Raw genomic sequence first — 18183 nt, 5'->3', positions numbered from 1 at the left:
AGAGTGTGTTTAGGTGCTTAAGTAGGGGCTTAAAATGCGTATTTGTACCTCAAAATCTTACGCTATGAACATAGCCAAGAAGCTTTAGTTTTGTCATCAAATGTACTGATCATTTTTCCAGAAGTATATGTGTAAGCTTTCTCAGAGTTGATTAAGAATTATTTTAGTAACAGAAATGTCCTTCTCATAGGAAGCTTTCTGTGGCTGTGCCAAAGCAACAAGGATCTGTTTTGTGTCAGTGATCAGAATCCTCAGTTTCATCCTTCTACGGTGCAGCTGCCACCAGACACTGAAATGGTGCACTACTCTGCTTGCCAGGATGCCATTTGGGGTTTGGATAGTCTCGGGCGGATATTTATCAGAACACTTTCATCCAGCTGTCCAACAGGGATGCACTGGACACGACTGGATCTCACTCAACTAGGTATGATGTTTTTATTGAGTAGACTATCTCTTAGCTCTCTTAGCAGAAAGTCAATATTTTTCCCCAGAAGTATCTTTCGGTTTACTGATATGGAGTATTACATTTACTGGATTAAATAGTACCTGGTGATAAACAGTATCACAGCAGAGGACGGTAAAACGTCAGGAACCACCATGGCTTTCAAACAACGTTTCATTTAGCCTTTTGCTGGAGTCAGCATGTTTACTGTTTGCAAGATACTTTACGTGTTGCTTCTTATAGTTTGTCAGTCTGAGAGAACTTGCCCTGGTGTAGTGCAGGTGTGGCATTATGTTTAACTAGTCTGGTTCTTGTACTACAGTGCAGCTGTTATCGTGTGGTCCTGGGCGGTTCCATACACAAGGCCCTGAATTTTGTGGTTGAATTCATTTTTAACAGAGTGGCCAAAACTTCATTTGGATGCTGCCAGGGAAAAATTATGCTTCAAGAGTTGCCTCATCTGTAAGTGATGCAGCTGAAAGCACTCTTAGGTTCAGGTCTCTGTCAATCTCATGATTCAGCATCTTGTTAAGAATGTGCTGCTGGTTAGCTGCTCTTTTTATTTCATTAGGCATAAGACCGAGGTCGTTGACCATGTTTTCATCATTAAAATATCCTCCCAGTTTGGCTCTGGGATAGTCAGCCCACAGTCAGCTTCATCAGTAATATTCCAATTAGATTTATTTCTTTGATTAGTCCGATTGTTAGCACATCTAGCATCTTCATGCTAACCTGCATTCCTGTTTCAAGAGAAGACAAAAGAAATCAAGACTATGTACCATTCTAACACCATTTTAAAAATTATTCAAATGTTTTGTCGTTTTTCCATTTTTGATGGCAGTGTTCGTGACTGGTCTGAGAACAGACAAGCAATTTTAACTTCAGGATTAAGAAAATGCAGACATACATGACAGACTTAAGCCTCATGTACAATTTTAGTATAGAATTTGTAATATTTCATGGAAAATTTCTTAAAATGCACCTTTTAAAATTAATTTGTTTGTCAGATTTTCCAGACCTGAAGAATTGGTTCCAGAGCACTATTTGTACCATAGTTTAAGCACTGCTTGGTGCCTTTTACCTTCACTGATCTACAGAATAGATTTGTCCACACTCCTCATGTGGCTTAGTAGAGTTTGAAACTTTCCTCGTGATACCATTGTTTTCCAGCAATGGAAGCATTTCAATATAATAACTATTTAACAAATAATAAATAACTTCTTACTATTGTCTGAAAACCTCAAGGCATTCGTAAAGGAAATCAGTGTAATTGGTGCTAGTCCACTGAAATAACTGGCTTAGGAACTTCAGTAGTTCAGAAGTTCAACTGTTACATTCAGCTGTTCGTGTTAGCTTCGTGGCACATGGTGGTGGTATTGCAGAAATCTGGCGTCAGGAAGTACCTCAGACACCCTGCCTGTCACTGTGTGTTAATGCTTAAGTGGAAAAACATTGTTTTCCTTCAGTTAAATGCATATGGTAGATGACTGCTGACAAGATACTGCATATCCATGAGTGTAAGAGCCTTTATTGGCTCTAATGGGGCTGAAGAAATTTGAGAACTGTTGTTATTGATCAAGTGTATGTTTAAGTTTACTCCTGAAACATTAGGACTGTCATCTGGGGAGGGGGGAGAAAGCAAGTTGCTGTGAAATGCAATTGGGAGTTCCGTATGGAAGTGACGAAGTTGCCAGCATTAATGTTGAAATATTCATATTATGTCGGTGGTACCTACCTCTTGCCTTTACACTATGTACTGGTAGCAGTATCTAGTGAATTATTTTTATTAGGGTTCCACTGTCGGTGTCAAGGTTTGTAAACACAGTAGAATGACCTTTAGGTTTCAACAATAAACAATGCCTCTGGATCATGCTACTTTCTCTGAACAGTAGATGAATGTGGCTAGCATGAACTTCTCCTAAGATAAAAACAGTAAGCGGGAGGAGGGAGAAACACCAAACATTTACATAAGGGCTGCATTTTTGAATATCAGATTGTACTGCAGACGGAAATAATATCAGCTGTGCTGAGTAGGTGATATGTGATTCCGTGTTTGAGTGCTCTGGATGCTTGTTTGGGTCAGAACATTTCAGCAGCTGAGACATCATATGATAAGCCATTACTTCGAGTCATACTTTATGTTAGAAGGAATAATGAGGTTTTACGTAAGATTTTGCCTTTGTAGCTGAATGTCAGGCTTCTGCCTAGGAAAGAAGGTCGTTCTAGATGTTCTTACGCAGAGCAGTAGAAGCTTTTGTGTATAGTTTTGTCATTTGTTTTTAGTATGAAGCTGGTATGATTAAAGGAAATTTTGAAGTGAGATGAATTAATTCAAATTCCTGTGATTCAGAAAGTTAAGTAATTTTGGTTGATGAGAAGATCTGTTTATTATTACAGGTAACTAAAAGATAAAGCTGCGTGGTCCTGTTGTTCTCTGTTCTTTCCCCCAGCAAGCCTTAACAATGGGGAATATTGCCTTCTGCAGAAGTAAATAATTCAAACTTGCGCTCTGTGTGATAAGATTGCATCCCCCTCTTTAAGGAATGCTGTATATGATGCACTTTGCAAGGATTTGTTGCCAGATTTCACATCACTGGGAGACAACTGCTGCCAAGAATGGGATATCCCAAGCAGCACTGGCATGTTCAATCAACAACGAGGCCTATTTTTAGAGTCTTTAGTTTGGAGTCTGACCAGAGCATTCCTTCTGCACTGACTGGGACCCTCTTTCTGTAGAATATGTTTTCCGTTACTTACCATGTGTTGTCCATTCCACTACTGGGAGGAAAAAGAAAAGTCGAATGTTACGTATATATTACATCATTTGGCTGTTTTAAAACGAACGTGAAAGAGTAAGAGTTCCAGTCGACAGTTAGCTAGCAGTTCATTTTAGTCTAAAATATCAAATGCATTTCTCTACTATCTTTGCAGACTTTTAATAGCAAGATTGATTGGTACATTCAGGTATGCAAAAAACCCACCCAAACCCACCCCCAAATGCTGAAACACATGTGTTTGGCAGCTTTGTCTTCATTGTGCGGACTTTCATAGGGTTGAAATATTGCTGCACTTTTGAGATAGGTGTAATAAATATGTACAGAAATTGGACACAAATCCGTTTGAAAAATCAGCTCCTTTATTTACAGATGTGACACAGTTATGTTAACGCTGAAATGCATAATCCATATGTTCTCATGTTTTTAAAGTGCTGGTACATTAGGAATGTACTTTGCTGAATGTATTAGCAGATCAACACCTTTAAAAGCATACAAGCTCAGCCAGCTACAGAGAAAAGTTCACATTAGGTCATGTGAAAGTTTGCCTAGGCACTGATAACATTTGTCATGGAATGTTTCGCTGCTATTATTTTAATAGTGTAATTTTTTTGTGCTTTAGAAGTTGCAGTATCTGATGACTTAAACATTTCTCTTTAGATTTAAAAGAAAAATATCTCACATAGAATAAATAAAAACAACAGATAGTGTGTCGAGTGATATTTTTTTCCTCTCACAAGTTAACTTTTAAACATTTTTATGTGGCTGTGTTCAAAGCTAGCTAATACAATCCATTCTAGATAAAAGGTCTCATTATTAGCTGGATTTGAAAGGAAAATGCCAGGTTGCTAATAATCTCTTTGTTGTTAGGTACTGTGAAGCTGATCAGCTTGAGCTGTGGAAATCAACATGTTTGGGCCTGTGACACCAGTGGTGGTGTTTATTTCCGTGTAGGAACTCAGCCTCTTAACCCAAGTTTGATGCTTCCTGCATGGATAATGATTGAGCCACCTATACAGGTAAAATGTTGATTATAATTCTTCGTAACCCAGTGGTTTAGCTTTCTTTGTGCATTTGAAAAAGAATAATTGTAATGCTCATGGAAACCAATAGCACCAGATTTTAAATGTGTAGATTAAAACTTTGTCCCACGTGTTTGAATTCTACAGGATTTCTCTCCCCCTCCAAAAAAGAAAAGAAAACACAAAGAGTCTGTATAATGTACTCTGAATATGCTGCCTTATCACCGTAAGTCATCCCAAATTCATCTAATGGATAAAAATAACTTTTTTTTTTCCCCAAAGTGGAAGGTTTTGTTTTCCCATCTATCCTTAATGCAACTTTATTCTTCTTGTAACACAGCAGCTTGATCGGCACACAGCAGAATGCAGCTTTGAACCGTATACTGAATACCCGCTGTGTGCTAGCCAAGAGGCTGGGCTGGCAAATGGCACAAAGCAGAGGGTGTGGGAAGGTTCTGCTCAAGTGGCATGGTGCTGAAGTGCCTGCCACCCTCTTCCTTCATCCTCACCCTTGTGAGTCTGGAATGCTTGCCAGGGTGCTGTGCCTGGGTTTAAGGACTTTCCTTATCGTCCAGTGCTTAGTAAGTGTGTGAATTGCAGTTCTTCTCCCTTGTTCCTGGAACGGGCAAACTTTATATCCTTTCTGCTTGCCTGCTAGCTGGGAGGATCAGAGTGGAAAGGAGCTTTCCAAAGTACCCTGGGAATATCTTTTATGAATATAGAGAATGGGCAAAATGTGTTTCTCCAGAGTCTGGTTTCTTTTTTAATCTCTTCTTAAACCTGAGTGCTTGCTTTCGTTGATGCTGTAATACTTTGCAAGTTAAACTATGAAATGGGAGTAATTTCTGTGTCGTGGGTTGGGACTGCTGTAATGAGGCAGACCTTTGACTACTGATTACATTCTTTGCTTCTTGGCACAAAATCAGTTGAACTGTCTGCTGATCTAGCACAGCAGCGCGGGATGTGTTTGCGTACTCGATTTACATTTAGAAGGTTACAGCATTTCTCCTGAAGATTTTGAAATATGTGGTCCTTCTGGAAGGACATATTAAGAAATAAAAGCAAATCTGTGGCAGTAGCGTTGCAATAGTTTGGTTTTTACGTCATCTGCCTTTAGTTGTACTTACCTCTTACCAGCCAATTATTAGCTCCTCCTGTGAATCTCAGGGTGTAACAGCAAAGAAGGGCAGGGAAACAGGAAAATCAAACTGCAGATTTGCATTCCATCAGTTAGCACCGCACTGGTTAGACTCGTTCTTCTGTGGTGGGAATGTGATCAGACAGACCTGGAGAAATGGCACCTTGTTTTGCAGAATAGCAGAACAGGCGGATAAAAAAGGACCAATATCTCTTGCAACAAGGGCTAGATTACAGTGCTCATTCTTTGTGTGCTGCAAGTGGCTCTTTCTGATGTTAATCTGTAAGAGTCAAATTTTTCTTGCTAACAGGATGTAGGGCAGCAGGAAGAGGTGACTGAGGATATCAGTGAGGATGTCTTCCGTAACAGTAGTATTCTTAAAAAGGGGGGAAAACACATTCCAGGATGACGTGTTCTGCCTAAACTGAGTTTGCCCAGAGACAGAGTTAAACTTGTGTAGTATATTCTTACCAAAAATTTGTCTATCCAGGAGAATAACCCCAAAAGCTGTTTCTCTAACCTGATTTTACCTGTATTTTACCTACCCTACTATTTTACCTGTACTAAGTGCATTTTCTCCTCCTCCATGGGAGTAGGTTAAGCTACTCAATACATAGGTGTTTACAAGAAACTGGGATTTGCCATGGTTTGTTATTTAGGAGTGACTTCCTTATGTAGTGGAAAGTCTTTAAGTGGACAAAGTTGAAAATCAAATTATTTCTATTAGCTTATCGAGGAAGTTGGATGCTGTTGCCTTCCAAAATGATAACCTTCTGATACCCAGAGCAGTGTCATTCCCTTTCCTGTTATCTTGCCAACACCTGACATTGCAAATCTAATGAGTCAATATGAAAGGGCAAAAATTCAAACATTGCTTTCAGAGAAGATGAAAAGTCATGGGTTACGTGCACATTTGGAGTCAATTCGAGCACATTAAAACAAGTCATTAAAGTACTGAAGGAGCAGCCATTCATGCTTTTACAAAGACTTAATGCAAAATAAGAAAATATGTGAATTTTAAAATAATTTCCAATAACTCAGTGTTTGGATAACAAATATAACATGATGGCTGAAAAGTGGACTGTTCCGTGAACTAAATTTGCTTATTAGCAGGTCCTTACTGTCCCTTAATTGACTTTGATGCAGTTCACACTGCATTGCTTTATCTTCAAAACAACAGAAATACTGTAAGTAGTAATTGTAAATTCAGTCATTTTCTATTTGAAGAAGGAAATCAGAATTGCGTTTCACTTGCTTTAAGTACAGGAGCATTCTCAAATAACGTAATTTAAAACCAACTATGGATATTTCATTCCCTAGTAAATGTCAGAACCAATATGACTTGCCACATCCCAGATCTCATGACTCATGAGCAGCTTGTGAGCAGCTACAGACTCTGCTTTTATGGTGTCACTTCTCGTTAAAGGAGTGCTGCGGTTGTGCAGCATCCATCTTTGCACTACTTCATAAAGGTATTCACAGGCAATAGTTTTTATGAGATTTTACTCATGCTAAAATGAGTGAATGTAATTTAAGCTCAGTCTTTGCTCTGTAATGCTGGATGTGTTTTTGTTTTTATCTAGACTAAAACCATTCTCATTTATACTTTTTCCTTTTTAACTTCCTACTGCAGCGTCTATTGAGATGAAAAATAACACTTTATGTTCTCTGCCTCCCTTTTCTTATTTTATCCAACACTTCAGAAATGGTCGATAACATCATTACAGTGTTTTGAGCAGTAGTAGTTTACATGTAGATGTTTTCTGTGCTTCGTCCATTCTGTTCGGCAGTCTTAGTCAAAATAATTATGTAGTTAATCAGCTTTTTGGAAGCTGCTGAAAATTTTTTTGATAAAATACAAAGTGTTTTTGTTCTATCATTAAGACACAGGATAAAACTATCTGCTGTAGCATGTCTCAATATACATTCAATTTAATTTTTAAAAAGTGAGCAGGAAATATAAATATTATTCATGTAGGTACTATAGAGTATGTTTCTATATATATGTGTGCATGTATATTTATGAAGATTTAGTGCTTTTCAGATTTCTGGCCTAAAGGAATTATAATTAAAAATAAATTATGAAATTAATATAGTCAATAAAACTAATTTGGGAGATGATGGACTAGAATTTCATCAAAACTTAAAAATCATCAAATTGCTTTAAAAGGTCCCCAGAAGTCAAACACTTAATTGAAAAGAATTCTTTTAACATATCAGCTTTGATTTTTGGCAATTTCTGAAAAAGACGCAGAGGCAAAGTCTGACCCTGAGAAGTGCTCACCTCCTGCAACTATGACTTAATGTAAAACCTGGCCTTAAGAACCACCTTCTCAGATTTGTGTTAAGGGATCTATCAGATAAGCAGAACTTTATTTAAGAGGATTAAAGGAAGCAAAAATCGGGTCAAATATTTGTAATGAGTGACCAATCATCTCTTGCTTGTAAACCATCAGTCTTACTCTAAAAATAGATTAAAACATTTTATTAGTTGCTACTCTTTGCTCTTTTGTAGCCAAATATCCTAGAGAACAGAATTGAAAAAGCAATTTTATTAAATCAAGACGTCTGTTTAAATATCCACATGGCTTGTCCGAACTGTGGAGTAAAAGGGGTTTATTTAAGGCAATGTCTGCTATTTGTTGACCGTGTAAAGCTTTCGTTGATCCTTTGTAGTTCCTAGTGTCTCAGCAGAAGAGTACTGCTTAACTTAGTTTCCCATAAAATGGTCTCCTGCAGTGTGGATTTCAAGTTAGAGAAAGTTCTGTTTTAGTACTCTTCCCATAAACAACTAATTATTGTCTCTTTATATTTTAAGCTTGATGTCGTAGATAAGATAGTCAAAATTCTTACTGATCTAGGAGGAGCTATTTTTTTCTCTCTCTCTCTCACATGTGCACAAAAAAGGCTGTTCGTGTTTCCACTGTCATTCAAAAATTGTTAAAACTACAAAGTAACTGGTAGTTAAAAATATCATTTGAAATGTAGGAAATTTCCCTGTAATTCAGCAAAATTAATACATGCTAGACTGATTAATACATTTCTTTTCAATACCTTCCTTTCTATAAACATATCTTCAGTGTGAGGAGGTTGGCTGTACCTAATGAGTGGTGTTACTTGTTGGAAGTAGGTGTCATGGCTTTTGTTTCCTTTCTTCTCTTTAAATAAAGTTCTGCTTACCTGACAGAATAAATGCAAATCTGGAGACTTTCTCCCTGTATCGTCTGACTTGCCTTTGCGTTTTTCAGTAAGGTTTCTATTATTATTAAGGCCAGTTTTGTGTTAAGTGGTGCTTACAGAAGGATCAGATTTTGCTGTTACATCTTTTTTGGCAGGTGCCAAAATCAAAGCGGGAATGTAGAAAGGGTTTGTTGAAATAATCTTCAAGGATTGGATATTTGGAGGGGGTGGGATTTTTCTGTTGAAACTGCATTGTAACTTTTGCTTCGGAATCATCCACGCTTGAAAGTGTTTTTGGAAAGTTTTGAAAGTGTTACTGAGGAAAAGTGTTGAAAGTGGTGCTGTGGAAAACTGTTCTTTCTAATGCACAATCCACTACATGCCGTTGAAGTCTGATTGTTTTCACAGCACAGACTAGCTTGCATTACACAGCTGTTGCACAGATGCCTTTCTCAGTTGCTATGGGTTCTGCTTCAGAGCACTAAGACGAGATGCAGAGGAAGTATCTTTTATTAGACCAATTCTGCTTAGGTTGGAGTGGTAATACGCTCATTAAACCTTCTGGTTATCTAAAAACCAGGCTAGCTAGTGTATTGTTCCGTGTATCTTTATTCATGTGAGGCCTCCTGAAGACATTAAGGAGCCCTTTTTCTTGGAGCACTGCACTTTTCAAGATAATGTAGAGAAAAACTATGTTTGACAGTAGTTAGAGTAGCTGTATGGAGGTGGGTTGCAGATAAGTGTAAAAGAACAAAGCTCCTGTTTAGCTGATTTAGAATGCCGTAATGTTTAAATTCAAATATGAACCATTCTTCACAGGCCTGCCTTTCTTAAATCATAAGTTACATAAAAAGTGCTTTAGATACTAAAAAAATGCAATTCCAGCATTTTTACTAAAGTTCCCTCACGCCGATTCCATTGCTCAGTTCAGTGCTTATTATCTTCCTTTTTGTTCCTAGTTAAGAAAACTCCTGTCACTATATTTCACTGTATTTTTCTGCTTTGGAGTTTTAGCCTTCTGGTATTTGTTTTAAGGCATTGCTATCGCTGTGTTCAGAAAACCGTGCATGTAGCATGTCACATTAGATAGCAATTATTATCAGCACCAGAAGCTTCAGATCACAAAATGTGCACGAAAAGTGATACACCCAGGAAACTGAATAGAGGATCCTTCAGTATCCTTTTGAAATATTATCTTAAGGTGGTAAATATTTGGATTTTGACAAGACTAGCTTTCACTGAAAACAAAAATTGCAGGAATGAGAATCTTCCATTTTTGTACTTTCATTTGCTCAGTGCTAGAAACATCCTTACAGCTGCATTCTGCCGATGTCCCCGTATTTTAGTTAGCTAACACAGATATATTCAATTATTTTCCAGAGAGACTGTGAAATATATTTAACGTTCAGTTGGGTAAATAAACTAACTGCAATTATCATTGAGTTTTGAGAGGTTTTCAGAATTATTCCATTTAAAAATAAAACTGTAATGGTGTAAAAATTCATGGGTAAAAGATACATGTATGTGCCTTGGTTTCAGAGGAACTGTTCATGTTCATCACTATTTGCAGGTAGTGATAGTCTGAAGTATTTAATAGGAGTCCTTGAACAGTGATTTTGAGAGACAGTAATAAAAAATTACTTGTGCTGGTGTAAACTAAGAGTTTATATTGTTTCATTTTCATTAAAGCTACATCTGCATTTTCTGAGTTCTGGTTAGAGTAGTTTTTGTTTTTCGTATGACTGAACTTCAACTCGCTTGATTTTTACAAGCTATGAGGACTCGGATCCAGTTGCCAGGTTTGTAACTAGGGGCAGCAAAGGTGAGGTGCTAAGCTCAGAGTGTATGGTCAGTGAAGAGTACTAACAAGTCCACACTAAGGAGACACTTTGGGATAAGTGGTGAGCACATGAGATCCTTCGACCTTGAATTAGGAGCTTGGAGCCCCTAACACACACCCTTTGCTATAATACTGTCTCCCTATTTTACAATGACGCTGTAAGCAGATGAGGTGCTGACAACCCCTCTTTGCAGACGAGCCTGGAGATCAGTTCCTTCCCAGGGAGATGGGGGGTTGCTTGTGGTGTCTTTCCTGCTTGGATGGCCCTTCCTGTAGAACTGCCCAATAGTCTGGTCTGTAGGGAGACCCTGTCTGTGGAACCCAAGTCTCATGAAGCTAAGTGGTAAGCGAGGCAGAGGACTATGTCGTCTAGTAAACAAATCATCTATATGTGAGCAGTGACCTCATTTCTGACCCCTGGGGAATGATTGTTTTTATCCAATAGTTTAACACATTGCATAGCCTTGCGTTTGGGGACCGTGCTTTACCTGGAATAGTGTTTTAAGTCCGGAGCTTTAGCACTGGATGAGTGCTACTAAGCGACTAGTAGTTGTTGTATCCTGAGTGCATTTCCACTGTTTCTGTGGCTTATAGGATGTATTTTGCATCCTGATAGATTACAACTTTTCAGAATTGCTCAGTACTTGTTTTTTTTCTTTTTTTTTTCCCCTCTCCCTGAGTCTTTTACAGGTATTTTGGGTTTTTCCCCCCCACCCCATGGTTATGTAAAGAAATAGTAATGCACAAAGGTTATATGCATTTGTTCATAAATCAGTGCAGTATTGAAATGGGAGTTTCTGCTGCCATCAAAGGTTTGTGGCATTTTTACCACAAATATGTCAAATAACATGAATAAACATTAAAAAGCAAGACGGTGGGAAAAGCAACAGTTTAATAACTCCTTAAAATTGTCAGAGCAAAGCAGAGCTGAGGCTGAAGGTAAAAACGCCTGAATGTGTTTACTTACAGTTATGCTTTACTCTCCATGGCAAGGCATTTAAGTTCCAAAAACTAGAGAGGTGAATTTTCCTGGCATAACCTGTGGGAGGGGGTGTTTTACTGATGCTCATTAAAGGTCTAGTTTGAAAAAATAAAACAAACAAAAAAAAAAAAACAAGCCTAAAAGTGCCTTGGTTAGTCAGAGCTTTGTTTATACAAGGTTTTTATTACCTCATGCTAAATTATGTTCTGTTTCATGGGAAGTTGTTGCATGAGTGTTTACTTAACATACATTTCTATAAAAACTTAGTTGTTCTTGGACTAATAGTTCAGTTTTTCAGCATGTTATTAAATACACTGGTAGTGGTAATTACAGCTTGTCATCTCCTACGCTACAGTTTGTAATCTTAGGTATAAGCCAGTGTGACAAAAAGACAGTTGGGCAATCCTGAGGAGGCCTGTAGCTTGTATGGTTTTTAAAATGATTGCATAAGTACCTTTTTTTTAAAGCAACAGTTGTACTAAATATTTTGAAAGTGTTTTATGGTTCTGTTGAGCTTTATTGCAGTGAATGGTGGCATGGGTTTGGTATGACCTTTCCGAGGATTTGATGCCATATGTTGCAGTCTTTCCCATGTTTCTGCAAGAAAAACTCTTGGAATTAAAAATTTAGAATCAATAAAGAAGTCAAGGAACTGACTCCTTGGCTTTGCCTTTTCTTCCTGATTATACTATCCATGGACTGGAGATACCCAGCTAAAGCCCTTGTCTGTTCATTGACTACAGGCAGAAAGTGGGGGAAAGGGTCATTTTGCTGTTCTAAGGCTCCTGAGGAAAGTAGTGCTCCAGTTTTCCAGTCAATAAATAATAATGTTTTTCTGACAATTCAATGGCAACATTTGTGAAGAACACATGGCTTCCAGAAAGACTAAGCATAGATTCATCTTCCCTGCTCTCATAGGTTGCCTGAACTTCTCTGCAGACAAAAAAGGGGCAGTTAATTTAGTAAGCTGTTCTCAAAAGTCTGAATGTAAAGCATTTTCTGGTCAATACTGCTCTTGTGTTGCTCCTGCTTTCTTGATATCTCTAAAGCTGGAAGTGCTTTACAACCTTCAAATGGACCTCAGAGAATCATGTGTAAATAGTTAGGCCTGTATTAGGGGAGGGTTTCTCTAAGTTGCATTGTTTATAACACTAGTTAATAGGGTCTGGATGTCTGTTAGCCATGACAATAGTCAGGTTAGTGTGATATACAGATAACGCTCAACAGCGTAAGAAGTATATCTGATCTCACCTTCTTACAGCCTGGCCTGGACCACCTGAAGGTGTTTCTGATTTGTCTTTTGAAGAGAACTTTTATGCTGCTTGTAGCCACCACCCTGTTGTAAAAAGGGACAGACTGAGAACGTTATGTTTGGTCTTCCTCATGCTGGATGTTTGCAGAACAGAGATAGCAGAGGTCTGCCGATATGTGGACTATGTGCTCCTGAAAAGTGACGTGGAAAATGTTCCGATACTTTTTGTGTGCGTGTGTATGTTTGTCCATTCCTCCTTGACAAGGAAGTTGAGCCATTGTGTTTTGGGTTCAGCCGTGACTGAAGTAGCTCCAATAACACAAAACTTTTGACTAGCAGGTCAGGGGAGGTGGGGTGGGAGAGGTGCAGGGAGAACTCATTGTGTTCTCCTGTGGATTTTGTTTGATACTTTCGTTTAAATGAAGTTTTTAACACTGAAGTTTATTTCTCTGTGGTTGGCAGAAGGAAATTACTTGTACACAACTGGAAAGCTATTGGACAATTTTGTAACTTGATGTTTAGCATAGACACTGTTTCTTGATATCATTTAACAGTTTGCTTCCTGCAAGCTTACTTCATTTTATCAGCATTGTTTTCTCATCAGACACGTGGGTAGTAGCAAACTATATTTCATTGTTTTTACTTGTTGCAGACAATAAAAATATTCACAGCTCTTATTATGTAGTTCAAAATGTTGGAACATACCTAGTTGGCATGTGGTAAGACCATGGTTGTAATGGGAAATCCTCAATATCAAAAGACAGAGTGACTGGGGGTTTTGTAGCTGAGGAACGAGACCAGAGAGCAGGAGGATCTGCATTCTGTTCTTGGCTAAAACTGTCGGTCTCCTGAGATTTTTTTTTTTTTTTTACTTTAGAAATTTTTGGCGCCACAAGTAAAAGGAAAACGATGTTCCACTGTTGTTTTTATCAGATAACTCTGGTTCCATTAATGCTCCTTAACTCGTCAGTCTCTCACATTGAGTATTGCAGATAAACCTATGAACAGAGTTTGGTGTGTCAGCATCTGAGGAAGAAGACTGAGAGGCTGGTGAGAGTCTCTTTATAAAATTCCAAACTCTTCAGTAAATTACAAATACAACATGTTTTGCAGTCAAGGTATATAAATCTTACGAATGTTATTGGAAGTTAAACCAGCTGAGAAAAGGTTGTGCTGAAATAATTTATGAATTTTCATGGTTACCAGTCTCTGAAATGTTATCAGCAGATATATAAATTTACACAGAAATCTCTCTTTACTGCTATGCGAGAACTCTATTTAATCTGTAAGTGCAGCTCTAGAGATCTGTTTCTTTTTATATGGATTATAAAATACTTAAAACATGGTTATGGTAATTAAAACTTAGTGAAAATGAGGGATATCTTTGATTTTGTCAGTATGATTGTTCAAAAAAAGGGTACATTATGTCAAGAAATTTTTAAGTTAACATTATCCACCCTACTGTGGTAGCCACAAGAACACCTTTCTGTGGTAGATGGCTGCTTTCAGGTGGGGAAAAAAAAAAAGGAAAAATAAAACCAGAGGTAAAACCTCTACAACAGGCTCTAATAATTGCCTGTCCTCATTTCCCAGTGTCTTGTCTCTGTTTTGTGCCAAAAGCTTTTGTACATAATCATACCACTAGCTGTCCTGTCAGTTGTGTCCTTCGCTGCCTGTTTCACAGCAGAAAGCTGCAGTGGAGGAGGAGGAGGGGAGGGGAAGAGTGGGGAGGCAGGAGATGTCTGTTAAAGAACGTTGGATGCTCCCACCAGTGTATTGCCTAGATCATTTGTAACAGGAGTGAGTAGGAGGATTGTTTTATTGATGTGAGTTTATCAGAAGGAGCTAAGTAGTCTGTAAAAGGAAGCAAAGCTGAAAGTAAAATGCCCAGAGAGATGGGGAAACTTAAGGAGGAAACAGGAGCTTAGACTTCGAAGAACAATGAATGAGAAGAATTTTTGGCCAGGCTCGTAGAGATGTTGTTTGAACTCAGTAATTTCCATTTCTTTCTTAGAGACGTTGGTGCTTTAGAATAGGGTAGAGGAAATTGCTTTGGTTATACTTGAACCTGCGCTGCTGTCAGAAGCAATCTAGCTGAGCATCATGCGGCTCTTTTCATGCCACTCCTTGTGGATCTTTTGTCTGCGTTTCCTAGCTTCCACTCTGTGTAGGTCTGTAATAACGCACAGGCTTAGGTGCTAGGTGTAAGCACGCAGTAGTCTTTCTGGATGGAAATACTCCTCCAGTTCTTTCTCAGGAAATATTTTTCTAGACATATCACAGAGGGAGGGATGAATGGGATCCTGACATGGAAGAGTGGAGCGCAAGGTGTGCAAATCCCAACAGTTCAATAACAAGGGTCGTGCCAAGCTGTTTGGCACAGTTGGTGAAGAGCTGCAGTTGGAACATGAAGTGTATTGCAGAGGTGGAGCATAAGCAGACACACTGGCAGTTCGAGGTGAGAAGGAGATAGGAGAAGAGTGGCAGAAAGTCCTAAATCTGGGGAAGAGGTGATTGTTGGTAGAACAATATTGTGGGGAGGAGATGAGTGGATATGAAAAAGAAAGAAGAAAGGCAAAGGTCTCATGTTATGTGCAGTAATTCAGTCTGCACAAGCTGTTAATTGCACAACTGCCTTACAGGACCACAAGAGCAGAAATATGGAGAGGGTTGTGATGAAGCTGGAAGCAGCACAGTAGTGAGGCACACCCCGTGACGGTGGTGTGGGGAGGTGAGCAGGGTGAAGTAGGAAGGAGTCAGAGCCAGAGTAGCCATAGAAACAAGCAAATAAAAGTGGAGGGGAGAAACAAGAGCAGGGCCGGGGTAAGGATCACTTCTGGTGAAGAGGCAGCAAGATGAGAGGGGAGAGTGGTATGGTGTTTTGGGGAGTTTTGTTTTTACTGTGGTTTGGGGTTTTTTTGGTTCGTTGGTCTGGATTTGTTGGGGTTTGTTTGTTTTGTTTTTTTTCCCCCAAGACAGTAGTTTAATACCAATTTGAAAGTAGCTACGCAGTTCATATATTCTATGTAGTCAACACTCTTGAAGACAATTAATGTCTTGCTGTAAGCGTTCAAACTGCAGACATCATTCATTTGCTGTGACCAGAGGTAAATGCTTCATACCAGCCTCAAGCTTCCAACAGAGGGCAAGTACCTAATGAGAACACAAACGTGAGAACATAGTCTGCCAAAGACCTTGAAACCTGAATAGACAGGATTGATTTGGTGATGCAAGTCAAACTTGGTTATAGCTGGATCAGACACATGTTAGCATGAGAATTTTAAACCGAAGGAGGTCACTGTTATGTACACAGTACTCAGGCCTATCTGGGACTTGGTGTGCTTATATACACATGCAGATAATGCTTCTCTATTCTTAAGTTTATACATGCAAAGATCCGCTTGCTCTTTTATTTAACACACTGAAAATTCAGCTTATGCCTTTGAGGCTAGAACAAGAAATGCAGAGCTTGTTTGTGCAGTGGTGATGAATTTCAGGTCACCTTACTGTCGTCTTCAGTGGCTTTGTTAGGCTCACGTGGAGAAAAGCCTTTTTTTTTCCTGTTCTTATCAGCATTTTATTTGAAGTACTTGTTTTGCAGGATACTTGCATTCACTAAACATGTTGGCTGATATATTCTGCTACAAAATCACCATCTTTATGATGTCCGTAAAATGCTGTGGCTGGTATCACAACAGTGATCACACAGTTACTCAATAGTTAAGGCAAATCTCCACAGAAGCAGATAGAGGTAAGGACTCACCTGGGAGCGGAATGGCAAGTGTGTTTCTCTTAGGTCTGCCAACGGATAGTGCTGTGGATGCTCTCCTGAGGTGTGGATGCTCTCCTGAGGTGTGGATGCTCTCCTGAGGTGTGGATGCTCTCCTGAGGTGTGGATGCTCCAGTACTGCAGGGGTCTGCAGGGAGTTCCACAGGTGTATTCCTGTAGATTGGAGTACAGGGCAGAAGGCAGATCAACATTTCATTGCAAAGAGGAGACATTCAGACTGTAAAAACACACTGCTTGTATATGGATAGAAATAAAGTGCAGAGTTAGTTATGTCAGGGAAACTTTCAGGAAGGCAAGAGGCAAATGCACTTTGTGCAGTTGAGTGGAGGGTTTCCTCTTCAATTTGTGATGGAAACTGTACCTGATTGGAATAACAGTGGTTAGGGAAATACTTGTATTATTAGACTCAGATACTGAATATTAAATTCAAATATCTTTACTGGTAATACCGGGTGATGGTCCGTCATTTTCTATCTAGGAAGGGATCGGCTTTCTGCAAAATTGATGATTTTGTGCAGTGACAAATAATGTCAGTTACATTTCTTCCTGTCTTTAGTATCAGGTAAATATTTTGCTTGCATACTTCTGTGAAGAACAAGTGATAGAATAGTACAAAGATATAACAATACAAAGTTTAAATACTGTGCTTCATTTTTATAGCCAGTCGGAATCAACTTGGTCAGCATTCATTCAAGTCCAAATGATCAGATGTTGTGGGCAATTGATAGCAAATGGAATGTTCACGTACGAGTTGGAATTACAGATGAAATGCCTGTAGGCACTGATTGGGAACATGTACCAGGTAAAAGTTAATGCATCAGTTACTTGTTCTGCCCTCCGTTTTCTCAGTGTTGTTTTTTGGGGGTTTTTTCTGTTGCTTTTTAAAATGGATAGCAATGCTTCAATCAAATATTTTTATCAGCAATCAAATGTGCTTATTTGTAGGAACATAGTAAAGTGTTTGATAAGGGTTTTCTTTTAAAGAGAACTTTAGTTTTCCTTTAAAAAACTAAGTAGGTAACTTAATATGATTTTTTTTTTTGTAAATGAATTTCTGTTGTGTGTTGTTTCAGGTTGCTGCCACTGAATTAGTAAATGGTACAGTTCCCTTTCAGTTAGACCTAAAGCAGTATTCATAGAAATAGGAATCTACTGTGCTGTGGGAAGTCTTGTCTGTAAATGTGATACCCCATGGGGTTCCTATCTAGATGTGGCTAACAAAAACCTAATGCTATTTTGCACATCCTTCTATTAATCCTGCATGCTGGAGACATTCTAGATTAGGTAATTACATTTTTGCCTTGCCCATAAAAAAACCTAAATTTTAGTTGTTTCTTTTTAAATAACTGTGTCTGCTTTTTAAAAGACTTTTTTCACTGCATAAATGCATGGCACTTAGTTACGGAGTACTTGCTTTCTTGTGAAGAGGAAAAAAGTCACAATAGCTAGATTAACAATTTTAGACAAACTTACGTTATAATTCTTGCATTATTCCCCATGTGGTAGTAAAACGCAGCGAAGGCTCCAAAATTCTGTTATGAAGGTCCTCTAATTGGTTGTTGCTTGTGGCTGTGGCAAAATGTATCTGCAGTGTGATATCCATACGGTTGTTAGATGCAGTGAGTATGAAGTCTGCAATTAAAAAGCTGTTTTGTTCACCAATGCTTCACGTGCTGCAGGTGGCCTGCTTTCTGGTGTGCTGCTTACACAGGCCAGAGGCTCCAATTCCAATAGCTTCAGAGGTTCAACACCTCTGAAGCCAG

The 18183-nt window shown here is 38.7% G+C and overlaps 1 protein-coding gene across 1 annotated transcript in view; it reads left to right on the top strand.

Moving 5' to 3' along the window:
• TECPR2 (tectonin beta-propeller repeat containing 2) overlaps positions 1-18183 on the top strand; it is a 38819-nt gene that overhangs the window by 19373 nt on the left and 1263 nt on the right. Inside the window, exons 16-18 of the mRNA XM_010131831.1 lie at positions 191-424; positions 4087-4235; positions 17081-17222. Coding sequence (XP_010130133.1) covers positions 191-424; positions 4087-4235; positions 17081-17222 — 525 coding nt within the window. The remainder of the gene's footprint in view (positions 1-190; positions 425-4086; positions 4236-17080; positions 17223-18183) is intronic.

Source organism: Buceros rhinoceros, unplaced genomic scaffold (assembly GCF_000710305.1).
Source record: "Buceros rhinoceros silvestris isolate BGI_N320 unplaced genomic scaffold, ASM71030v1 scaffold832, whole genome shotgun sequence".
Classification (NCBI taxonomy): domain Eukaryota; kingdom Metazoa; phylum Chordata; class Aves; order Bucerotiformes; family Bucerotidae; genus Buceros; species Buceros rhinoceros.
The sequence above is the reverse complement of the archived record's forward strand: the minus strand, read 5'-3'. Positions and strand labels throughout refer to the sequence as shown.